The sequence below is a fragment of the Aulonocara sp. 'chitande type north' Nkhata Bay genome, linkage group LG5 (genome assembly GCF_057382095.1).
Source record: "Aulonocara sp. 'chitande type north' Nkhata Bay isolate Kocher_YH1m ecotype deep benthic linkage group LG5, A_spYH_male_GT1.1, whole genome shotgun sequence".
NCBI lineage: Eukaryota > Metazoa > Chordata > Actinopteri > Cichliformes > Cichlidae > Aulonocara > Aulonocara sp. 'chitande type north' Nkhata Bay.
The window spans coordinates 40,429,459-40,456,356 of record NC_141348.1 but is presented as its reverse complement, the minus strand read 5'-3'; the positions used below and the strand labels follow the sequence as shown (position 1 = coordinate 40,456,356).

Below are 26,898 nucleotides of genomic sequence, written 5' to 3'. Positions count from 1 at the left end.
ACCGGTGCTTTGCAAAGAGCAAACTCTTAAAGACTGGAGAACAACACATGATGGTAGCTACTGTGCTGAAGAGACGATAGATAACCATAATCAGGTAGCTGATAGCTGTTAAAGACAAATGAATGACATTTTCATCACTATTTTGCATGTCACACTGTTACGATTAAATGTGCCGGATCACCTGTTTAAATGTAAACAGAATCTTCAATCAGAGGATTATAAATCAGAAGGAAAAATGATGTATGTGCGTTCACACTGTGTGCGTACTAGTACACTGTCTCTTTTCATGACAAAGGAAATCCCATCCAGCCATTGATTCATCATCCATCATCCATCCATTTTCTTGTGCTCATTAAATGCTAAAAAAAAGTCTAATAAGAGCAAATAAGTAACATGCAATACATTAATCCAGTGTACACTTTAACACATGAATTTACCCATTCTACAACAAGATTCCCTCTAATATAAATCCAGCTTTTTTTTCTTAGCTTCATCCCTTCCTCTTCCTTGAGATATTGCATCCTTCCTTCCCACCCTCTGCTCCTCCTCCTCCGTTGTCCATCTTTCCCTCTGTCCCTTTCCCCCACCACTGCCTATTCTTCTTGGCCTTCCACTTCTGCTTTTCCTTGGATTCTAATCCTGCTTCCACTACCTGCTTTCTCCTCCTCCGTCATACTCGCACCATTGTCCTCCTCTCTTATCCCTCTTTACCACCTTCTCTCATCCTCCACCTGGCTTAAGCTCAATCCATCAAAGAGCTTTAACGATAAAACGTGACCATTTTCCTACTCTTAAGTCTTCACTGTAATCTGTTTTCTTTAATGATACGTGTTTGTTAATTTGTTTGCGAACGCGGCGATGATAAACACGAGCAGCCTTTAAGTGTGCAGTTTTAGAAATGATGAAACTTTCTCCTGACATCTTGGGAGGCAAAAGAGGAATAATGATGCGGGGATGATATTTGTGAAAGTAGATGCACTCGGCTCTTGCTCGGAGCATGTTCATTCATTTACTATAACCATGCAGCGACTGAGTGACTCGGAATAGTAGTGTCGCTGCTAAGTGGAACAGAGAAGGGGAGCAGCTGGGCGAAATTCACCTGCCACTTCCAATGTGGATCAGAAATTGCACTCACACCAGCAAGTTCTTCTCCAGCAGTGGGAAGAAAAAAATTAAGGGAAACAGAAGGACAGAGCATGCTGTAGCCATACAAATCACAGACAGTAGATTGAATGGGGGCAGTGATGGAAATGGGAAATGGTCACATTCTTTGAGACCCGCTGTGTTTGATAGACAGCGTTTCATGGTCTGCTGAAGATGAAGCAATGGGTGTAACACACTGATTTACAGCAGCCGTAACACTGACAGAAGCCATAAGAGAAACTTAGTCTGCTGGAAGTAGTTTATTCTTTAAAATCGATGAATTACGAAGTAGAAGTGCAGTTTCATTATGTCCCAAATTGTTTAGCCAAACATCATGCAATATTTATTTGTATATTTTGAGAGAAATAAATGTTTTTACAATATATTTTATGAAAAAGTTAGTCAGGTTGGATGATCGGTGCCCAGCGTCCATAACTTTGACACTGACTTTGACTTTGTGCTTGCGTCCTCAGTGCCTGTGTGCACTTGGGTGCATGCAACAAAAACTTTGGTTTGAAAAAAGAATTTTCTATTCAGTTTGATACTACTAGAGAAAGCACACAGCAAGTGGTTGGATTTCCCAAAATGTACTGAAATTCTGAGTTTCCTAAATTCCAAAAACAAGCTGGATTTAGCTTCAGTTCCGCAGCAGATATTGTTTAAAGTAACAGTTGGCAGCAAAAACATGGAGATAAATCCACAATAAACATTTTATTGTAAAAATTACATTTCCAAACTGATATTGTTTTAAAATACTCTCAATTTACTGTGTTATGATATATTTAGCTGTAGATCACTGTAATTTTAAAGTGTCACTTCCCCTGGCATTATCTGTTGGTAACCCACAGATGACTGAACAAGATTTTTTAATAATAGAATATTTGGTCTTGATTTTTGTTCTAGTTTCCAGGATTGTACTGTTGAAATGATTAGCAGTCATTATAATCGTTGTGCCACTGCATTTCCTCATCACTGTTTGTGTCTTCTCAGCTGATTTCAGTGTTTGCCCCCAGTGTGCAGTGACGCTTTCCTTCGCAGGGAGGCAGTGCTGTGTTATTCACACATTGATGGGAGCTACAATCAGGCTGAAAAGAGCCTGCATCCCAAAGACTGACAACAGATTGCTAATGTACAATATATAAACTCACAGATAATCACAAAGCTCCAAATTTTTACAGAGCACCTCCTCTCCATCTGTGACCGACCAGCCCTACTTTGCAACCTCTGAGCCCATCAACATGGCTGCTGAAGCGGTCCCAGTAGCTGGCCTTGTCAGCACAAGACTAGAAGTATAATGGCATGCTACAGGTGAAATATGCTGTATCTGAAGAAGAAAGTAGTTGATCTGCAGACTTATATCCCCAGCTGTTGTTTCTCTTCATGTGCAGAAAATAAAATCTGCAATATTGCAGATGAGGAATGTGGAGAGAAGATCAGAGAAGAACATCAGTAATTTCTTTTGGGAGACACAGGGAAAAAGAAAAGTTGGTATACTGGATAAGAACCTCATAGTATAAATGTTGTAAATATTGGGTCAAGCTACTGACAGAAAAACAGGTTGAAAAACAACAAATCAGACACAGAAAAATAGACAGCTGGTCAGTCATTCAGACAGACAGTTATACAGGAGGGACATGCTTCATCATACGCCGACAGAAAGTCAAGACAGCCATTATGCTTATACTGAAGAGCCCGTCGCTCAGTCGCTGACAGCAGTATATAATGCCACGCAGACAGAAACAATTCAGCAGGCCAACACACTGATCTCTGCACAAACTTGCAAGACAGGCAAGTAAACACTGTGCATCCCAGATCAGCTCATTTTAAAGGTGGCACAATCAGGCAAGCGGCAGCTGGGACTGGCCATCAGGGAGAAATGTGGGGCCGCGCTGCCCCAATATATCCATGCAACATTAATATTTCAAAATTGTTTTTCTGGGAATTTATAGTCTGGCTAGCTTGGGTTGTTGCCCTCCATCACACACAGTCACCTAAATGTAGCAGTGGAGGTTTGAGATTTTTGTGTAAGATAATGATTGTTTAGCAGTCACAAAAAGGAGACAATGGCATACATTAGTGTTAGACAGTGTCTGTCTGTCTGTCTATCTATCTATTAAAATGCAAGTTGATTCCATCCATGTTAATAAATCCTGCATTACAGCCAAACAAACTAAGAACAAACTATATGAAGATGTCATATAGGAGGAAGTATCACACAAGACTTGTGCTAAAATTCCCTGCAATCTATGTGTTGATTAGTGTATAACATATCTCCTCAACTAACGTCAAAAACAAAAGCAGTCAAAGCAACGGGGGACGTTTTTTCAAACTGACTGATTTGTCCAACTAATGAGTCAAAAATATTCAATTTGCTGTCGCATATAACAAAGAAAGGGGAAAAACAACTTTGGAAACTTAAAAAAGAGACGTTACGCTTAAAAATCAGTCCAGTATAAATAAATATCCAACAAAAGCATCCTGTTTGACGAACAGAGCGTCAGATAGTGTCAGCAGTCACCTCTCGGTGTAAACACTGACTGGACAACATAATCTACATGCAGTTGTGGTCAGTGCGGTTTCCAATAAAGGAGAAGCAGCTGTGCGCCGTGACGCCCGCGCGAAAACAGGGAGAGAAAGACAGAGGGGGTGGGGGGAGGAGAAGGAGAGATAGGGCGCGCGACAGATCTCATCTCTCAAAATCAGCCAGTTAGTATCACAAAACACAAGAAGCGCAGGTGATCTTCAAACGTTCCGCTGTTTGCCTCCACCTTCCAAACTGACTTTCGCACCAAACTTCCGTCAGACGTCCAGCATGAGCGGAGGCAAACACCATGGATGTGCCACATGAGGCGGACCGGAGAAACTGAAACCACCGCTCAAAGTTTGTCTGTAGAAATCACTGTGACTCCGACTAAGCAAACAAACAACTTTATCCGTGTTTTTCTCAAAAACATCACTTGTCGCCTGCCACTTGGGATTGCTTGGATTCCGCGGTGTGTCTTTATATGTTCAGCTGGGGAGACGCGTAGCTTTTCGGCGTGGTCCGCTAAAAGGAAGGTGACATGCAGGTTCTCAGCTGGACCATAGTTCTCCTGAGCCAGTGGATCCTACGGAAGGTGAGTTAACTGTCATATCGAGAAAAGGGAATTAAATGTGTGTTGGTCCACGGAGATTTGGATGATTTCGTAGAGAATCGTCTTCCTTCTTCCTTTAGAGGTTTAGTTTCCTAGAGATCACTCACCTGAGAAAATGATGCAAGCAATAACCTTTTACTATTTCCTCGTAAGAAATCGCATTTTAACTGCGTAAATCCTCCAATTAGTCTAACTTGGCTTAAAGTTATATCTTCAAAACACCAGTTTAACCACGAAACAGACAACAACACGCCTGTTTGGAGGCTTAATTTTGCTTTATTTGACTGCAGAAAGGGTATGGTGACTTTTGCCCGTCTCCAAAAGGCGCAGATTTCTGCTGTCTGAGCATTTCCCCTATTAAGAAGCCCCCTCCTTATCTAGTTATCTATTTGTGCTCTTAGCAACTTCCTCTAATTTTCCTTCTGAAGTTAAACGCGCCCGTGGCTTCTTTTATTATCTCGTCATCGCTATGGCAAAGAGTTTGTGCGCCTAGTTTGGCTGCAGCAGCTGCTGCTGTGTGTGGATGAATATGCGCGTGCACGCACACGCGTGCTCAGTCGGCTGTGCACATTATATTAGAGTTTCTTCTTTTTTATTCTTTACACTGACTGTAATAATGCACAGACTTCCACACATGACAGAGTACAATACAGTACAACAGAATACAATAGAAGGCTGGCTGTCCCAGCAGATACACAGCATCTGTGCTCAGTGTGTCTTTGGCCTTAGCTAAATAAAAGAGAATAAAAACATGACCTTTCACCATATTCTTCCTCTTCATCTTTGCTCAATTTAGTTTTTCTCCAGTTTAGATCTCTTTATCACTATAATACGCCGTTTAATGCGTCTGCAAATAGAGTTTTGGGGGTTTTTTAAAAATAAAAAACTGTGAAACTGTTTAATAATTCTTGAATTTTGACAAAACATTTTAATTTGCTTTTTTTTTTTTTTAAAGTGAAGACTGTGAAGTCTTATTAACAAGCAAATGCTGCTTGATTTAAGTGACAAAGTGTATGAAAAGATGGCAGCTGGGCGAAAAACCTTGAGTTCCAACAGATTTGCCTCGTGGCCGACAATAACCAATATTCTCTCCAAGCAAAAAAACAAAAAGTGACTCAAAAATGACTTGTCTGTTTTGCAATTTTTTTAAAGACTTTTTGCTGCTGGCAGATTGGGGTTAGGTTGTATTGTGACAGGTAAAAGCCCCTGCACTTCTTTTGAAGATTGAATGCAAATCATTTCACCTGCCAAGTAGGACCGCTAAGGCTCATCGTGAGAGTGCCACTAGATTCAAGTATTAGGATTGACTTGGTAATAGATTGAATCAACCATGCTTTTCTGTAATGTGCCATTTGAAATTGTTGCGATAGAGATGAAGGAGGACAGAATCTTGTTTGTTTTCACCAACTATGCCGTGTAGATGATACAGTGATTTGGCTGGCATAATATGACAAGTTGCCTCCTTGGGAGCACTATTAGGTTGAGGGATTAAGGAGTGACGAGCTAAAGGAGGCAGTGAAGAAGTGAAGGCAGGTGAAAAATTGGGTAAACAGCGAGGAGGCATGAGGGAAAAGACAAGTCAGCAGAAGGAAAGAGAGGGCTACGCTAACCACACCTCTAACTTAATTTGACCACCTTTAATGGTCTATTAGAGTAACTTAAAGGGCTGTTTAAGTACACGTGTAAGTGCATAAGTGAGTTTGCAAGGGAAGACGGGGAGACAGAGCGAGAGAGAATCGGAATTCTCGCAGGGTACCTTAAACTCATTTTATGGTTTTTGACAGCATGTAAAATGTAAAACCTATTTTGTAGATCATTTCCATAATATCTTTAAAATGAATTTGCTTTAATGTATTTGAATGGGTGGTTTTCATATTCATGCAAAAAAAGAAGAAGAGAGAAACCTAATAAAACAGTTGCACTTCCTTCATAATATGTCCTCTGCTGCGATATTATAATTTTTTCCACCTTGTGCTTTGAAATGATAGCTACAGTAACAGTACTACAAAAGAAGAAAAGACGTGTGAAAAGCTTCTTTGCTGTTTTATGCTCCCTGTAGAAACAATAGCATTAGCCAGCATCTCAGCCTGACAAAATCCTCTTATCTCCCCCCATAAAACAACTAGCTATATACCCCAGGGATATTTCAGAAACTGAGTTGCTTTGATTTCATTATATATAGTCCTACTTCCTTTGCAATCATGTCTCATGTATTCTGCATAGCTTTGCGTTTCCATAGTCTCCGTAAACGTGTGTGAGAAATGCAGCCGAGTATGTTTCCATGCCTCAAGTGCGTGCCTACATATTATTCACTTATTCGCGCCATTGTGGGGGAAAAAATCTGGGCTATCAGAAACAGCAGGATCAGATGATTTTCCATCAGGGATTAAAGCAGGTGGTTGGTGGTTTCCTTCCCACTTGCTGTCTTTTTGCCCATCCTTCTGGCTGTCTGCGGATCATGTGAACTGTCAAGCAGACAGGAGCCACCACTGGCCTGTAATCTGCACAAATTATACTCTCCATTTACAAAGCGATTAGATATGTAATCTGATAAAACATGATGACTGAAGCAATCACATTACTGCTGTATGTGTTGCCTCTGAAATTATTCCCTGAGATCAAAGAATTAACCTACAAAAATAGCACAGATTCATACTGTATTTTAATTTTTTTAAATTTCAGTTCTAAGACAGTTTGCTTAAGGTCAACCAATGATCCATTTTATTTAATTTGATTTCTCCTTCTTCGACAGCACCATGCCCCATTTTTGACAAACCATTACTTGTGAAATGAGTCATCCCTTGCTTGATGCAGTGAACACCTCAGGCTTTGTATTAGCCTTAAGGAGAGGGAATTTAAATGTGCGAAGATTGATGTAAAATAAAACATTACATAGATTCTGCTTTGCATAAAACCACAATCATCATTGTTTAGTTGTTGGAGTGCACGTAAGACAGTAAATGCAAGCTTGATTGTATTTTGATCATTGAATTATTGCACTGTTTTTAAAATTTTGCAGAGGTAAAGTTGGGTACTAACAACCTTAAAATCCCACTAGTGTTATGAAAACTCTAGATGATCCACTTATAACAAATGGAGGCAAGCAGCAGGCAGAAAATCACTATAATGGTGCCAAAATTAAATTACAAACAAAGTGTACAACCCTCTGTTTGGCAGACAGCTCAGATACATGTGGAGTTGCAAGAAAGGAAGCATTATGTGTGAAATTATTGATAAGGCAATGGTATTATTTTTAAGATGCATGGAAAGAGAAAGCCAGAACATGCTGCAGATTCTGGAAAGAGCTGCTGCTCTTCTCACGGCTGAACAGGCCTTTGCGGGTGTTTGCTTCTTTCCCTGTCAGAGCTTTCAGTTTCTGTTTGACATGCAGATAGAAAAGATGACCCTGGGTCAGGCTTTCAGTTACCTTTCATGCACTGTGAATTTATTTTTCCAAAGTTTTATGTAGTTTAATCCAATTTTCTTTATATAATGCAAAAATTATAACAACAGCTACCTCGACGTGCTTGCAACCTTTGAAGCCAAAGCATAACACAATCTTTAATATAATATTCAACTCTCAATGCTGATAATTATTAGTTATAGGGAAATGGATGCAAACTGCATTTCGTTGCCTTGTACCTGTGACATGTGCAATGACAATAAAGTTGAATTCTATTCTATTCTATTCTATTCTATTCTATTCTATTCTATATGTTCAGTTGCTTAAGTAAGAGTTGTAATACTGACAACAGTCATGCATGCATGTAATGAGCTTCAAATAAAGTATTCACTAAAAGTGCTCATAAAAACGAAAAAGGATCCCAATCTTTTTTATATTATTCTACTAGATTATTGTTGCGCATGCATTAGTATTTAAGCAGGATTTTACTTTTGGCCAAACCAGTTTAATCTATACAATCAGTTAGTTTAATCAGTATCAGTTAATCCTATCTTTATTAACTGATCAGTTGTAGCCTCCAACTTTAAAGTAACTACAGCTGTAAGTTATTTATAATCAAGCAAGTTGCAAAAAATGGAAATACTACAGTGCAAGTGAATCACAGAACAGCCCTGAAGTGAAAATACTCAGTTATATATCACTATCACAAGGGTTTATTTTCATGTAATTCTGATTTTACTTCACAATTTCTATTTTTGTGTTGCTTCATGTAATGGTAGTGTCATCACAGCTGGTGAATTTGCATTCAAACTTTGTAATACAAGATTTCTAAGACTTAATTAATTTTGCTGGTTCTATATTTTCTGCCAGTTTTAATTCTGAGGATAAAAGTATGGTCATGCTGCTAGTAGTTGATGCTATTTCTAAACGCTCTAAGTTACCCAAGAATAAAAACACCAGGGGGAACTGATCCAGGTGAATTTCCTTAAATTCATATATACAACAAAAGCACGGGTCTTAAAAAGCCCAGGTTTTGTGTAAGTGTGAAAAAATCTAGTATGGAAGCTGTTGTTGATGTATATTGGGCTGTAAATGGCACGTCAGCTCATTTCCTTACTTCATTCTGCCAGTCTGAAGCAGAACATGCAAACAGACTTTTTCAGTTGAAGAGAAATATCAGGGAAGCAAAATTCAGGGTTCCCTTAAAGTTCTAAAAACTATTTTTAAATAAATTTTAAATATGAATATTTTGCATGTGTCAGTCCTCTTTTACATGTCCTGTTTTACACCTACTTAAAACCAAAGTATATTTGTGTTACTTTGTGAATTAAACACATTTTCAAAATTCACAGTTTTTTTTAATAGTTATTAAACTCTCACTCTGATTGACACCATCATAGTACAATCTGTTCAACGATCAGTAACAAGGTAAAAAGGTTTAGTCATTAAGAGTGAAAAACTGTGAATACGTTGGAGTGCTATTTGAATGAAACGTGAAACAATTTTCCTTTTTGTTTAGTTGTTGCTCATTTTTTCTATTGTAGGTGAAACATTAAAAAAATTTTGCCTCATCATTATCAGTAAAATGATCAGTACCATGCAGTCGTGTATCACTTTACTGCATTGATGGTGCTAATTCTGTTAGCACTGTTAGCTTTTCTCTGCAGAAAAGAGAGAGGAAGAAAATAATATAGCATGTAGGTATTGGTAATTAAATACAAATAAAGCTAAACTTTAATTATTAATAAAGTGGAACACATTTTCAGTCATATTTTAACAAACTGATAAGTTAATAAATAAAAAAACAATTAAAAACACATAAAATGAGCTGAAAAATGTACATTTTATATGCTGCATCTTGAACCAAATGCTGGCGTATTAGGCTGACCGGTTTCCTTAAAGCTAAAAATAACAGCAAAGTGAAAATCCAGAACCCATCACCTGAAATATTTGAACGTTTATAAGACTAATTCATGCTGATGCAGTGACGTTAGTTGGGCTGTTTGTGTGTTCTTGTATCAAATTGAGGGCTTGTGCAACAACTGCACGTGTAAACTCGCTAAAATCATCGGTTCACCCTTTTAACAGTACCATCCCCTGTAAAGGATCAGATGAAATTTAACTTAACTCTTAGTGTTTATTCCATGTCTGCTGTTTTCTATAAATATTCCAGAAAAACAAAATTTTAATTAAATTAACTAGGACAAGCTACTTATAGTAAGAAACAAAAGCAGTTTTGCATGAAATAAGCCAGTTTCTCTGTTGAATTTTGCAAACTAGCCCGCAGCTGTCAGAGGAGTCTTGCTTTGGTTTAGACTGACTGGGCTGTGAGTGCCAGATGGTGGGCTTTCACATTACTGCAAATAACACTGGCAATCGGTTGAAGCTTTTATGTTGGAAAGAAACACATGGAAATCAGAGCGGCAGAAGCAGACAACTTGAATAAATTCCCCTTTTCGTGTCTCGTCTGGTCTCTATTGGTGCTTCAGGAAGCTCAAGTTAATAGAAAATGGTAAACACAATGTCTTTTGTTTGGTAACAGTTTAAAGCATCATGGGAGATATGTCAAAATGTGTTTTCATTGGTTTAATGTTTGGTGATTCATCTTTACTGGCTCAATGAAACATATCTTACTGTGTTCCTGTGTCAATCTGAATTCAGCAAATGAGAGTTTAATAACTGAAAAAGGCTTTAGTGCTGCTGACTGCATGTACAATTTTCTCTTTCATAAAACACTAATGGGGAGTTTGGGGAGTTTATTCACTAATGATTCACATCATTCTTTTGTATATAACATCATAATCTGCAAATTAACACAGTTGTTAAAAATACTGTCCTTAAATTATAGAAACTGTGTTGTAGGGTGTATTTATGTAAAACACACACACACACACACACACACACACACACACACACACACACACAAGACCATTCAGTTACTAGTAAAAAAACATGAAGTTAAAATAGGTTGAAAAATGAAAATTAATAAAATGTTATTTATATTGCATATTTAAGGAAAAAAAATAGCAAAAATACTTTAAAACAAAGCTTAATAAGATGAGTTTTAGTTGGTTTTTAAATAGGCTGTCATTTTAAAATAAAATGCTATAGAGATGATTTTTGCTACCTCATAAATTTAATAGACACAGCAGGACACAAGCGGTTTTAATGTGTCAAATTACAAGTTCAGTGCAGTACATATACTTTATATATAGGTTAGACTGGCGCATCCATTGATTCAGAGTGGTATGTGTACTTGCATTCTAACTATATCCAAAATGAAGGTTGACATATAACATGGATTAGAGTAGCAAAGGCATTCCTTTATTCATTCAGACCCTGGTGAGACAAACACACAGCAAGCCAGTAAGTGTTCCAACCAACATGTCACAGTGTAAGCTTTAAAATTAGCACAAAACATCCCTGACCTGTTGCTGGAAAAGTGAGTTCTTGAGCTTCAGTGAAAACGCGGCCAAACAGAGAGAGGCAGAACACTGGGCTGCACATCGGACCATGCGACCCAGGTTTCACTGCCAGGATAATCTGGAAAAGAAGGCCTGTGGACAGCTGCTGCCTTAGCCTCAAGAGGGTCTCACGTCTCCCGGCCCAAGCTACCGTCCAGCCTCCGATGCTGATCTTTGTGTAACTGCCAGCTTGAGTGGTGGAGGATGTGGCAATAATGGAGATAGCTAGAGGTTTTTGGTATGAAACTGTGTTTCTTGTTCTATTTTCTGTCATTATCATTTTTGTTTTCTCACAGCCTTTTATAGTGGCTCAAAGTTTGTTTGGTCTGTATCTCTCGAGTGAAGGTGAGAAGGATGAGGGCAGAGCGGGCAAAGCACATATGGAGGTCCGGGTCAAGATAACCACACCTGAACTGTCTTGAACTGATCTCTAGGCACACTGCAGAACACACACTCACACAGCATTTTAATGCATCCCCGCCTATCTCAATGGAAGGTCTACCATTATTACAATAGTACTGTGTATGACTCACCAAGTCATATAGAGCAACAGTGGAAAATTGCTCCTCCAGAGGAGTTGGTTGGTAGCTTAGAAAAAGGGGGTGGGGGGTGGGGGTTCTGAGGAGCTGATAACATCAATTTGAAAATATGCCTCGTAATCTGTTGGCTGTAAATATGTGCGACACAGACGTGTGTGCAAAGAATGGACCTGCGATAAAATGAATTATCCCCAAACACTCGCATTTACAGCTGAGAGATGAAATTAAGGAATGCAGGGAATAAGGCTTCGTGATTGTTCCGTGTTGTCATCACCAACGTGGGCTTACACAAAGCTTATTTATCACACAGCAATTACCACTGAGGTGTTACAGCTATGATGGCAGGGAGGAGAAAATGAACACTTAGCTGACGCCGATAAAGGGACACTACAGCTGGGTGTGTCGTGACCCTGTAACGCATCTGCCAAGAGGGCAGACATCCATCACTGCGTGGTGTCCTGACCAGAGGAGAAGGGCAGCTGGAACTCCATCACTTTATCCATCACCTCCTTTTTTTCTAATGGCAACTTTAATTCAGAGTGAGACCCAAACGTTTGAGTGCATTCTTTTAAATATTCAGGTTGATTGATTTAGGAGTTGCTTTTTTTCTGGTGCACTTTAAACATGCTGTCTGGTCAGGTATATATTCTAATTATTTCGCAGTTTAAAACATCTCCCAGTTTTATGACGGGTTATAAAGACAAAGTCTTTGTTTGTCTTGCTTGTTTTTAGCCATGCTAGCAGTCAATCCACCACTTTGCTGCAAACTAAAATATCTCAGCAACTATTAGATGGATTGCTATGACATTTCGTACAGACATTTGTGGTCCCGATAGGATGTATCTTAAAGACTTTGTTGATCCCCTGACCTTTCTTTAAGCACTGTCATGAGGCTGACATTTTCCTTTTTAATGCAATATCTCAACTATAGGATGGATTACCATGAAAGACACACACTAATATCATTATAAAGATGAAATATTATCACTTTGGTGACTATATAACGTCCTTTAAAGCTCCACATCAGGTCAATAAGTTATTTTGATCAACGCTTTGAATTATGACCAGGTGAAACTAGTCCCAACTGTGTCTTGTATTTATAGTGAGAAAAAGCATGTTGCTAATATTCTAACATGGAAATAGTCAATATTTTAGCTTTGAAGCATCATAATCTTATTGTTGTATTTTATAAGTTAAACCCATAGATACAAAAGATGGATTTAAATCGGAAACGTTCTTTTTAATGGTCAGCAGGGGGCGACTCTACTGGTTGCAAAAAGATGCTTGGTTGTAAAGAAAGCTACAGGAAAACGACCCTTAGTTCTTTCAGTCAATGACCTCACTAAACGCTTTGCTGATGAGTTTATCAGTGATTGATGCATATTTTTGTTTGTTTGCTGTAATGTATTCTGCTGTTGTTTTTCCTGAATCTCCGCTGGGGTTTAGTTGTTGTTGCCCTCTTTTGCGTGACTTAATAAAATAAAGCAGCAGAGGGAGATTCTAGGTGAAGTGGTCAGCCCTACTTTGGATTGGTCTACTCGCGTTGCTCCACTTTGAGAGGTCCCCAGCCATCTTTGTGATGTGAGCAGCGTGTTAATCTCTCTCTCCCTCGCTCTCTTTTTCCTGGCTGCAAGGAGCAGAGTCGAGCTTTGGAAATAGATCACATCAGAAGGGACGCTTGGCTCCTGATGATGGGCACTGTGTTTGTTTCATACATGCATGATGAGTAGCTCAGCTCTCGGCGGGGGCCACCAGTTATGGCATAACGCTCAGCTCCCCCTGGGAGAAAACACATGCTGTGCTTCATACTTTTGCTATTTGATACAGCAGTGTGTGTTCACGTGTGTTTACTGGTGCGAGAAACAACCATGTGAACTGAACCCGAGCTCACACGGAGCAGTGAGACAACACGCAGAATCTTAAGACGATGACAGATTGTGCAAGTGTGTGTGTGTCATTGTGTGGCGGTTTGCATGCACAATTTCCAACTACTTTTATTAATACACTAAACAAGCACTTTAGTGGGAACACCTGTGCTGCATTATGCAATGACAGTTTACAATCAGGTCTTATACATTTTCAGAAACGTGATAATTCTAGGTTGTGCTTATTATTAAGGTCATAAAGGGTGGACGTGGACTTTCATTGAAAAGTATTGCGTATAGTTTGCTCCTTTTGCAATCTCTTGTGAAGTGAACAAAATATCTATATAATGCAGCTGAGTGCTCGCAAAGTGTGCACCTTATTTTTCCACCTTTTTTTATACATGTGCAAAATATTTGTTTATGAATATCACGCACCTGTAGCAGTTAGGTGGTATGATTGAGCCCTGGGTATTCACAGCATCTTATGATTAATAGTAACACACCTGGGGGAGATATATAGAATAGGATTTTGTAATGAAATATTAAAGCGTAATCCAAGCGACACCAAATATCATAACTCATGGTGCAGATGGCAGAGAATGCTCAGGGTCAGCTCAGTGTGAGGACCCTGCCTCACATGAGACTGTGGAGGAGGGATTCGTTTTTTATCATTTTTTAATATCGCAAGCACAGCTTGTAATGCATTAATTCAGACAAGCATTGAATTTATTGGAGAAGGGAGGGAGGATGAGATGGGGGAAAAAGACATAGGTAACCCAGCTGGATTGGTGACTCTTTTGGTAAGCCTCAGTATGCATCGAGACTCACAGTATCTTAATAAATAAAAGATCACGCAGCGGACATATGAAGGGTTTCATGTTATGTTTTTTAAGCAGATGTGTAATAATATAGTCTTGTCATCTTGCATTCTTTTTTTAGTCTGTGCAGGATTTCAGAAGCTACACAGGATGTATTATTCGATACACTTTCACGTTTTTGTTTGTTTTTTGTTCTTTGGGGTTTTTATTTTTATTTGTTTCCTGCACATTGTTCTCCCATGTCAAAACTTTCTTTATATATTGTTCCCTGGACTCAAGCTTAATGGAGAGTGGTCAGGAGATTTCAGTGGAGAAGCGAGCACTCCGCAAAGACCATTTGGTCACAGATCCCTCGCGCCTCGCACAGTCCATTTCCCTGTCTTTCGCTCTGGCTGTCTTTCATCTTACAGCTCTCTCACCTGCACCTGTCAAAACCTTCACAATTGAGCTTCTATCTTCCACTTCATTGTGCCATTTCTCCTCTTGCAAGCTCTTTCCACTTCCTTGTCTTCCCTGCTCCAACACCTTGATACTGGTCATGCCCGGCCTGCGACTAATTTTCCCAGTGTGTCTGATTAAAACGTAGCCATGGAAGAAATAAAATATGTCGAGAGAATTTCATAGTTTTGGCTTCCAGGTTCTCGTGTTCTGATATTTTTGTGCTAGGGAGACAAAATTTGGCCTTTACTTTTTCCTTTTTCCTCTCCTGGTGGTTTTTGGCTTCAGTCACCACTTTTTTCTCTGTGTGTTTCTGGATCGAGACGTGGCAGTTCTTGCTGCTGAATTATATAAAATCTCTGCTTGGTTTTTAGTTAATTAGCCCGAGCAACGAAGAAGCAGGGGGCACGGGGAGATTGATGGCAAGAGGAAAGAAATGGTCTGTGTGGAGGCGGCGAGGGTAGACTTTCCCTCCTTTAACTTAGTCCAAGTTGGCCCAAAGGAGGCTGCTGTGGAGGGAGTCTAGGTCAGGGGTAAAGAAGGAGAGGAGTGAAGAGCAAACTGAACTTGAGGCTGTGTGGGCAGAAGGAAACATCAGAAAAACATCTCACATCTTAACTGCCCTCACAAAATTGTAATATACTCCTTATGCAGAGCTTAACTGTCAGCATGTGTTGGAGGACCTTGACATGCATTTTACCACTCTGTGCTTTTAATGCTATTATAGGTTCTGAACGAGAGAACGATGCATAATGTAGCTCTGAGTGAGGAAGTAACCTCGTAGAACCAGTCAGCACATATTGTTCTCATAAAGCTTGTGGTATGTTTGTTTTCGCTATTAGCTGGGGTGCAACATTTTCTTGGTAAGAATAAAATCCACTTTTAAAAATGCCTGAGAGGAGAAATGCCTGACACAGTAGGCTGCGATTATTTCTTCATTAATCTGAAGTTAATTGCAGACATCTTGAATTTGTGTATCTGGAATGATCGCTAGATTTTTTTTTCCAGGAAAAATTGCATGGGCATCAGATTTATAGTGCGTGCCTTTTGACTTCTTTAGCGGTTCCTACACATTTTCATCCCGGGCTGTAATATATTGCTGTCCTGTCCCCTCTGTTATGTGCAAAATGTCCTTTGGCATTGATGCTTAGACACACAGCCCACTGCAATATTAGTGGCCAGAGATAATGGTTCTATTTTAGAGACCTGCAAAGTTCACCTTTGGATGTTGGAGGGAAGGTACTGGCATAAGTAGGAGGTTTGTCAACCAGGAAACAGATGTTTTTTATCATGTTTTAATGTGGTTTTTTTTTATTTATATATATATATATATATATTTAAAATTTTTACCTTCTAATGTCACTCCATTTTTTTTCCTTTGTGCTTTGGCTTCCATTTGCCGGTTAGTTTTAGGCACTAAGAACTAATTGGTTGGGTTTGAGAAAAAAACTGGACCTCTTATGAATAAATGAACCACGCCGGCAGCTTTGACAAAACTGCTTTACTTTACAGAATAACAATGGACTGGTATTTCTAAAGCAGGGGTATTCAATCTAATTTAAGTAGATCCAGTCAGAGAAAATTTTCTCAAACAAATGTCTGGAATATCATTCATGTCCTTTTATATTTATGTATATTTATATTTATACGTTTATCTCTATATTTATTTATCTTAATATTTATCTATCAATATCTCTTTTTCTACACTCAGTTTATATGAGTGTTTGATGTTTGTTGTATATTTGCTGCTATGACAACTCAGTTTCTCTCTGGGATTAATAAAGTTTCTCCGATTCCTATTCAGTGGCTCTTCTGTGTACATACATTACAATGACAACAATAAAGAAAAAGGAAAACACTGCACCAATTAAAATAACTCTACTGTAAATATGAAAAAAATAGAAATGTTCCGTCAAAATCAAATAATAGTTCTGTGTTTGTAAACGTGGGCCTCTGGGTACAGCTCTAAGTTCTAAGGTAATAAGAGATGTTATTTAAATTTTGCTGAGTCGTAAATGTTTTAGCAGATTATCTTTCATGTAAATCCTTTAAATCTTTGTGATGTTTAAAGGCTTATATAGGAAACTGTCCAGTCGTATTACACCAGACTACGCTGGTTGATAAGCACTTAAAATATCCATGCTTTACACTGTAATATTAAAAGCAACCTTTTGTATAACCACAAAAGGTCAGTATATTTAAACAAACATGGATAAAGCTCCTAATGGGAATAAATGTTCCAGGACAGTTATCAACTTGCAGGGAGACTGGTTTTTCATCATAATCAATTAGTTCCTACAAAATCACAATTGTTCCCCATCAGTAATCAAGTGTCTGAGCATATAAACTTACCAAACCTAACACATAAGTGATATATTAAGAATAACAGCAATGCTATTGTTGTCCACATTAGCTGTGCAACTTGCTAATGTGCTTTCCTGTTGTCATAGGAATGTTGCTATAAAAAAATGAACACACTTTATTTATGTTTAGCAGAGCTTTGACACTTTTGCTCACTTGTGCAGCCAGTAAGAGATAATTTGGTGCACTTGACTCATCAATGAGACATTGTGAAGTTAACCGAAGCAGCTCTAGGAAGTAGATATAAATACACATGCTTTGTTTTAGGCCAGCTTGGCAGGACTTATGCTAAATGTTTTACACGGTGACGTAGATAAGCAATGAGAGGAATCTCTGGCCTGCCAAAACGTTTACTGTAGGTGTTTTCTGTGGGAGAGAATAACTGCATGGACTTTGTGCTTTGTAACACTGCAGACATTTGACATGCTGAAACAGCTTGATATGTCTGCTTTAACACTAGAACCAATTAGGTGACAACAAACTCATCAACACTTTAGATTTAGATTCAGTAGAGGGAACCTCAGATTCTGGCATTAATGGAAGCAAGTGGGACTGCAGCACCCATCACTCACAGCTGGAGCAAAACCACTCATAAAGAAAATCTCGTTTCTTCTGTTTCCTGATCAAAAAGGTGCAGATGGAACCAGTTTCCTAAAGCCTCAGTTCACTCTGCTCAGCAGATGTCACCCTCCCCTCAGCAAACACTTGGACAAACCCCAACCTGCTTGTAGCGACATGACCAGTCAGTGACAGTGACATAATATGGCACCTAGAGAACCAGACAGACAGAGAATGAGTTCTAGGAAGTGATAGAGAGACAAATGAAGAAACAGAATCATATGTCCCACCAGTGAGAGGCTGGGCATCTCTCTGCAGAGAGCTGTGCTTCAATAAGTTCAGCTGAGGAGAGCATGAACAATACGATGCAGCAACAACAAGGAGAACAACAGCAGGATGCTATCCCTGAAGGACCGAGCAGGAGATTGCTGACCATACTCTTCTTTCTCTGCCTCTGACTTTGGGAAAATAAGTTGCAAACAGCATAACCTTAAACTCCCAGTGCATGTCTGCTGTAGGGAAATATGTTGCATCATAGAATGCATGAAGTGCAACTGACTAGAGTTTAGGGATGAAAACACAGTCATGGGTGAGCTGAGCTAATATGCAAGTTCTTTGATGCAGCTGGTCCATCCTGTTTTCAGTGCAGGACTTTAGACTTTGGAATTCATATTTGCGTGGGTTCTCTCCGGGTACTCCGGCTTCCTCCCACTGTCCAAAGACATGCACTTAGTGGGGATAGGTTAATTGGTTAATCCAAATTGCCCATAGGTGTGAATGTGCGAGTGAATGTGAGCGCGAATGGTTGTCTGTCTCTGTGTGTTGGCTCTGCGACAGACTGGCGACCTGTCCAGGGTGTACTCCGCCTCTCGCCCTATGACAGCTGGGATAGACTCCAGCGCCCCCCGCGACCCTGAAAAGGATAAGCGGACGCGAATGGATGGATGAATTCATATTTATTTATTATTCATATTTATTAACTGAATAGCTGCCGACCTCCATCAGGTAGTCTACATAACAAATTATAAGACGACTGCATTTGCACAAAGAAAATTTCTCACATGAAATAGCAACCCATTTTTAAAAATAAGAAGATATAAATAGCTTTGAAAGCTTTGCTTAAACACCTCTGTTCAGCTCATTCATCACTGTTCATGAACAAGTGTTTTTTTCTGGCCAATATAAACTCCTCGTGCCTTAAAATGGATTGGATGGCACTGCACACCTTTACCTTAAGCATGCACAGGTCTATGAACATTCATATTGTTCCCCACCCTTGTTTTCACCAACCATTCCACTGTAAAACACCCAGAAAGTGATACTGAAGAAGCATGCCAGTGTGTCAGACTGGAAATGTATTTAATGTAACCCTCTTTAACATGGTGAACACAGCAAAGTCACGTCCAGCTTGATAACACAAGTCTTCTGCTTGATTACATTTTCAAACAGCGAATGTTATTTTACTAGTCTTTAATCAACACTTCTGATCGACAGCTACACCCCACACGTTTTCAAGTTGTCTCTTTAGGTGTGTAATTAGCAAGATTTTTGAGATTTGAGTGGGTGAGATTGTGTGAGATTTGCCACTGTCGCCCTTGAGATCGGCGGTCCACACCAAAAGCGGTGTCACAGCTAGGGATGTTTCTGGCTACTGGCTGTTTAAACGAGAGAGACAAAATTAGGCTAGGCCTCGTCTGAAAGACAGAAACACCTCAGAAAACATTTAACACTGAGCACACTTCAAATGGACAATGTTCAACACTGGCCAGACAAATATTTAGGAGCTATATGAAATTGGTAATCATGCTACACGTTAATCAAGTGTTGCTGAAACATGCACAAACTTGCGCCATGTGTAACATTGCAAACACACGATGTCTGATTAGTTTGGCTAACGACAGCAACAGCATGGCCTTGGTTTCTGAGGGTGTTTTCACACCTGTAGGTTGTTTTCTTTGGTCCAAATCAGTTTAAGTGTTTGTAAACTTGTAGCTTTTCCTTGTGGTTTGGTTGTGAAGTGAAATCCAAGCGAACCAAACTGCGTCACTGCGGGAACGACAAAAGTAAATACACGAAGAAGCTGCTGTGTTCAAAGACTGTTCGAGAATCTACAGTCATATCACAGCTAGTTGTTAGCACATACAGACATCTATAGTGCCTTGCCACATTGACAATACGAAGCTTAAACGGCTATGTGACATTTTTAGCTCAAACTTACATTGTACGCCTGATTTGGTTCAGATTGAGGTCAATCATAGACCAGCGTAAGTCTAAGGTTGTTACACTATTAGAATTTCAAACTCAGTACCTATACTCGATACCATTTTCAATACCATTAAAAGACAATGGCAATACAAACAATAACATTAAGAACAAAACTACTTTTAACTTGTCTGAAGCAGGGCAATATTATAGATTAAGATAACTAAATAAGTGAATTTTTCCCAGAGATAGTGTTAAAATGCAATATTTGTAGGTTGACTGAGGGAGTGTTTTATACTACAGTTCATTGCTGATCAAACAGAGTTGGCAAGCTAAACGGCAACTGTTTTGTTTAATTGTTGGCAGAGTTTTCTCAACCTTAATCTGGAACGTAACACTTGTTAGAAACAAATGACTGGGCTCTTTAGTCAAACTAATGCTGTCTATTAACATTAAAGATGGGCAGGATGGATAATGTTTGCTATCTAGCTCCTGTATTAACAATATTCTTTTACTATTGGTCATTCGTGCTAGCTGCTACCTAAACAATAACTTAACAGATAGTGGATGTTGCTGGCATTAATGTGGTAGATGGGTTAATATTCATATTAACTCTTTAATACATAAACCAAACTCTCAAAATTCCTCATGAAATGTTGTTCGGGGTTCTGAATCTGCTCCAATTCATTTGTTATCCCGCTAGTGAGGGTTGTGTGAAGTTGTGCATCAGCTGGAGGAGGCATGTATTGTTGGCATCGATACTGTTACAATTTTTTAGTATCCATTAGTGAATATTTAAAAAAAAAATTGAAACCTTATTTAGGTCAGAGCAGCGCTGCATAAACATGCGGTCTCATGTATCCCTGCTGTCCTTTACCACTTCTCTTACCTCCTCCTCTCAACTTCGGTGTCATCCCAACTCTACTCGTTTTGTAGGTATTCATTTCCTTTGCATTTTTTTCTCTGTCACTCTGTGCTAGGATGTTTTTGCACACTAGAGATAAGGAGGCCAGGGTGAACTCATGTCTTGCTACATCAGACACCAAAGTACTGTGAGGCCAGCAGTGTGCCCTGATGGCCTGCTGAACCACATAAATCACACGCATGCACACACAAGGACAGAAAGAAATTGATTAAAAAGATATCTGTGAGAGATTGACTGCCCTGTTGCCTTGTAAAGCAAAGTGTACATTAAAAAAAAGAAAGGGAAAAAAACATAGTATTTCATATACGTACCTGTGCAGTAGTCTGGTATCAAAAAGTGCTGTGTGAGACCTTGAATGAGTAAAACCCTGACTTCTGGAGCACCACAATTTACGACGGGGTTTAGTAGATGAACATCATTCTTATGATGAGGACTTAACCTTAAAGTAACATCAAAAATGACACATCCACAAATTTTGCTCTGGTGTAATTGTGCACCTCAAGGTTTATAACATCTAACAAAATCTCATCAGGCAAAGCAATTTCTGTTGAACTAGATGGACATTATTTGAAGATAGCAACATCCACTAAATAGAGATTAAAATGAGATTTACAAATGAATGCTGCTGATGAATGTTTTTGTGTAATTTCCTCGGATGTTTAATCCATGAGGTCAGTGCTTCTCGCTAGCCCCTGCTGCACCACCATTTCAATTGTATAAATCACATTCCTCCCCCATCTTTTTTCCATTTTTATACCAGATGCACTCCCAGGTCTAGTTATGATCTTTCACAGGGTGCGGCATTAAAATTTTATGCGTTCTTAAATAATCTGTGTGTTGTAGACCATGTTAACATTTTTCCGCAGCACCTAACTAAACACCTCTGCTGCCTTTACGCCGATTGCATGCACAGTGATTTCTATTTTTGCAAGAATTGATTTTCATCTGTGATAACAAATGTTCTTTGTTGAGATATCTACCCACCCTCCTATTTTCATTTAGAACGTCTGATGTAGCAAAGATTAGATTCTGTTGCCAAACGGTTTAGTTAATGATTTCATTCTTGTTTCTTTATTGAGATATCAGACCCCACTGTCTCCTTTCCATTCACATTTCCCGTGTTGCAGAGATTACATTCTGTTGCCAAATAATTTCATACTTGTTTTATAGATCAGATTGAATGTCATGTCAGATAAAGAGATGTCAATTCTTAAAGTCTTAGTATTGTATGTCCAACCAACATTGAATGTGTGCTGTGCTATTTATTCATATTTATATTTTCTTCCTTCTTTTACCACAAGCTAGGAAATTATTTGTCGTTCAGCTGATCAAATGAAAAGAGTTCCACTACTTTGGAGAAATCCATCTGATTAGAGTTAAAATAAGATGTGTTGATGCGTGGAAACATAAAAAACATAGAAATGGGTGAACCCCCGTTCATAATGTAATTTGTTAAATTGTTATGAAACTCTTCCCCAATAACCTACCTATTTGAGGGTTTTTTGTTTGTTTTTTTGTTTCAATATTTGCAAAAAGAATGTGTTTTATTTTGTTGGAAGCTTTTAAAATGAGTAGAGATTCTGTTAAATATCAACCTCCTCATTGCTTTATTCAAAGTCTCTGTGGTGCTGCTTAGATAAAATCCTCTGTATAAAAATTACTGGTTCTCAGTTGATCGGCAGTGACTCACTTTGCTGACGGTTTTATCTGTGATACGTGTCTTTAATTTAAATTCAGTCTTTTTCTCTGTATTCCTCATGACTGTACTTTGTTTTATTGATGCTATTTGCTTTGTGCCCTCCGAATGAGTCATGAAGAAATATACACTCACCTGCCACTTTATTAGGCACACCTGTTCAACCGCTCGTTAACAAAAATATCTAATCAGCTAATCACACCGCAGCAACTTGGTGAATTCGCAAATTGCCAAGACCCCTGCTGAAGTTCAAATTGAGCCTCAGAATGGGGAAAAAAGGTGATTTAAGTGACTCAGAACATGGTGCTGCTAGACAAGCTGGTCTGAATTCAGAAAATGTTGATTTTTCTAGGATTTTCTGGCACAATTTCTGTCAGCTAAGAACTGAAATCTGAGGCTACAGTTTGCACAGGTTCATTAAATTGGACAATAGAAGATTGGAAAAATGTTACTTGGTTTGGTAAGTCTCGATTTCTGCTGTGAGATTGGCCGTGTGGCATAAACCACATGACAGCATGGATCCGTCCTGCCCTGTATCAACAGTTGAGACTGCTGCGCTGGTGTATTTGTGTGGGAGATGTTTTCTTTTTGCCCCCTGAGCCCCTCAGGTGGAGCTACAGTCTACATGAGGATTGTAGTTGGCCATGTCAATCCCTGTAACACACACACATCTCCTGATGGCTGCTTCCAGCAAGATAACACAACATATCACAAATCTCAGATCATCTCAAACTTGTTTCTCAAAATGAATCAATTGTACTTGAATGGTCTCCACAGATCTAAATCCAATAAAGCATCTTGTGGAGCCTTTGGTGGAATGGGAGATTCACATCATTCACATCATGGATGTACAGCCAGCAAATCTACAGCAGCCCTGTCATGTTGTCATGTCAATATGGATCAAAAACTCTGACAATGTTTTCAGCGCCTTCTTCAATCCCTGCCATGAAGAATTAAGGCAATTCTGAAGGCAATAGAGGTATTACTGTACCAAGGTGTAAAACAGGTAGCGGTGACTGTATATATTTAAATATATTTTAAATCACAAGGTTGAAAAATGTATGCCATTTATCGTCTTCATCTAATTTGAAATATTAAAAAAATACAAATTGTTAAAGGAAACCTTTCCTGGAACTTTTTTCTTTTTTGTCTTTGTTATTATGACGTTAAAGTCAGCGTAACTGAGGCTTTGCTTTACTTTTTACAGTGTAACTATTCCCTTACAGGAGAGGGAAAAAAGTAACCATAATCATAGATAGCATTACTTCCTACTGACAGTTAATTACTAGATCTTATTTTAACACACAAATTTTAGAAGAACTTAAAATCAAAGTATATACTTCAAAAAGCGAGAAAAAGAAGCAGGTTCAAGTTTGACATATTTTTTTGCATCAAAGAAAAAGGTTGAGATGGTGCACCAGCAGTAGTGTTCCCTGTTAGAAAAAAAAAAACCTCCACACTCAATTTTATTTTGAAGAATTCTCACTGCTTCACACTATTCTGGTATGATCCATGCAGCAGTTTGTAAACACCACTGTATGAATTTAAGTTGGCTCCACTTTTGTTGTCATTTAAATTGATCTGGATTTATTATAATTCTAGCACTCTCAAGAAGGCTCACTTTCAGTCTAGTTTCCCATTACCAGTTAATTGGGATGGCCCAACAGGGATGTGAACAGCTTTACCAAGACCACAAACAAATGTGTAAATAAAGAACGGCTGGCGGGCTGTATTGACTTGAGGATGTATTGGCAAAGCTAACAGACTGTGTTAGATTGGTTTGTTTGTGGGTTAAACGCTCCCTTGACATCAAACCAACTGAAATGAGACAATCTTAAAATTGTTGTTGCCTTTTAGAGCTGTTCCAAGGACACTGTAAAGGTTTATAGCTAGGAATTGTACAAGATAGTCCATATCTGCACTGGGGAGAAGACATTCATTCTTATTACAGGTGAAGTTTACGCAAGAGAGAGAAAAATATAGTCTTCATGTCTGATTTCACTTTGTACTTTTACCTACTTTACTTAAGTATTTATACTAGTTTGTTTTTGTGCCTCACTGAATTTAAGTGGAAGTACTTACTAACAACATTACACATTGCTGATTTAAAAACTGAGAACAAATGAATAAAGTTTATTCTAAACAAGTGAAATTATCCATTTATAAATGAGATCAGCAGAAAGTTTCCATTGTATAGTAATAAAGCTTGCTTCCCTTGCAGGTACCTTTATTTAGTGCAATGCTCACTGTCATATAAATAAGGAATCATAAGAGTTCTTTGACTAGTCTTACATTTTTCACCATGCCCACTTTGAGTCTGGTTGGACTCCTGTGTTGCATCTTTCTTTCTTCTTATCATTTTAAGCCTTTATTACATGTCTGTAATAAAGGCTTAAAAATATAACCTGGAGGATGGCTCTTGTCAGCGAAGGAAATAGAAACTGCAGTATTGATTTTGAAAAATTCACCTTTGTATTTTCTTCACAGTGTAAGCATGTCAATCTTAATTTCACTCATTTCCTTTGTCTCAATTAACCCTTTAAGACCTACAGAACCAAGTGCGCCAGAGCTTATATTATATTTTTACATGCTGTGGAGCCGTTTTTGGGAGCATTTCAAGTTGATATACATCAATACAACCATTATAGCCCAAATTTTAATAATATGTCTGCATTAAGTGCATAGTAATTACATAAATTGCAAAAAAGTGCAATAAACTACAAAAAAATTTTAAATCGTTTTTGTTTTTTTAACATATATTTCTAGTTAGAGAAATTTAAGAGGCTTATCCCTCAAAACTGTAAATACAAAAAAGTTGCACAAAATAGTTTCCCACCACAGGAAATTTATTTTGAGTGTCTTCATAGTTTTATTTTTGAAATACACCAATTTTTATATACTGCAGGAAAAACAAAAATAAATATTATAATGCAAATTTGCAAAAAAACCAGCATATGCATCAAAATAAACTATTTCCAGCAGTGCAATATGAGTCCTAAGCATCCCAGAAACGACACAGAAAGTCATAAAGTCAAACATAACTTTTAAAAACACCAGTATAGGCTCATAAGGCCCTGATGGTAAAAAACTACATTTCCGCAAAATGAAATCACTTTCGGTTTCGGGCAGGACATGGCGGACATGCGATAGTTGATGAACGTAGGAAGTGTTACAAACAGCTGATCGGATTGGCAAAGCGTGTTTCTGGAATATTATGTTTTTGTTGCTGCAAGTGCTTTTTATGCAGTTTTTGCAAAGCTATATGTGGAAGGAAACTGTGACCTAGGACAAGCTGATGGCACATGTATGTATGGATGTAAGTACGACTCCTCCGATTTCATATGCAAAAAAAATTATTGTGCTAGCTTACGTGGTTGCAGTGCTACCGGGATTTTACAAAAGTTATGCAAAACGGAGCGTGCCGCTCCGACCGGCTTTAAAGGGTTAACTGAGGACACCTCACTCCCGGAAATCTCTAAGTTTAAGAAAATGAAACTAAAATTATCTGCGGGATTAAACTATGTACAAAAAATATATATATATGTTTACGTTTGTTTGTTTTTTCATTTGATTGGTTGGTCAGTTGTTTTGGTTTGGGTTTTTTCTTCTGGATCTGTATGTGCTCACAGAGTGGCAATCGCCTCAGCATGCTACACACCTGGGTGTGAGCACTGAGCTCAGAAGCCCCTCCCACATGTTTGCAACGAACAGCCAGTCAGAGTTGGGTCATGGCCAGTTTATGCTTGCTGTTGTCATCACCATTAGTGAGGGCCCGTGTGTGTCACGCTATGTATCAGTTTGGCACAGCTGGGTTGGAGAAATCAGGTTGGTGACAAGTGACTTAGTCTTTACTACCAATGGCACATCGATGCAGGAGCTCAGATATGGAGAAGAAGATGCTTCAGCATCTTGAAAGGATCAGGCTTTCTGGAAAAACCCAGCACTGAAGGAAGGATTTTTTTCTTAGACTTTTTCTTAGCGATGACAGAATAAAAAGATGATTCTATAAATGTCCATAATAGATTCACGTGAATTTTCCATTAGAATGAAATTAATCTATTGTAACTGTACATTAATGTGATAAAGTTGTAACACTGAGCCAGACAAAAAAACCCTTAATATGAGTACAGTGCAGATCTCACCCTTTTCCAGTCTAGGTGCAGTAAGGGCAGAAATTGAATTGCTGAAAGTTACTGTTTGTTTTGGTGAAAGTTTTATAGTGCAAGATGCATTATGCCATTACTGATTCAGTCAGCAGAGGGGGTTGTCAGGAAGGATGGAGGGAGGGAGAGGAGGAGGAGGAGAGTGCAAAAAACTCTGGCTAAAATTAAAAAATGCCACAAAATGAAATA

General features: G+C 38.6%; 1 protein-coding gene across 1 annotated transcript in view; it reads left to right on the top strand.

Annotated features, from left to right (window-relative positions):
- The first annotated feature begins 3,826 nt into the window (after positions 1-3,826).
- LOC147331306 (neurexophilin-2-like) overlaps positions 3,827-26,898 on the top strand; it is a 46,239-nt gene continuing 23,167 nt past the window's right edge. Inside the window, exon 1 of the mRNA XM_086294312.1 lies at positions 3,827-4,259. Within this exon, the coding sequence (XP_086150438.1) occupies positions 4,206-4,259 (54 nt within the window). The 5' untranslated portion in view covers positions 3,827-4,205. The remainder of the gene's footprint in view (positions 4,260-26,898) is intronic.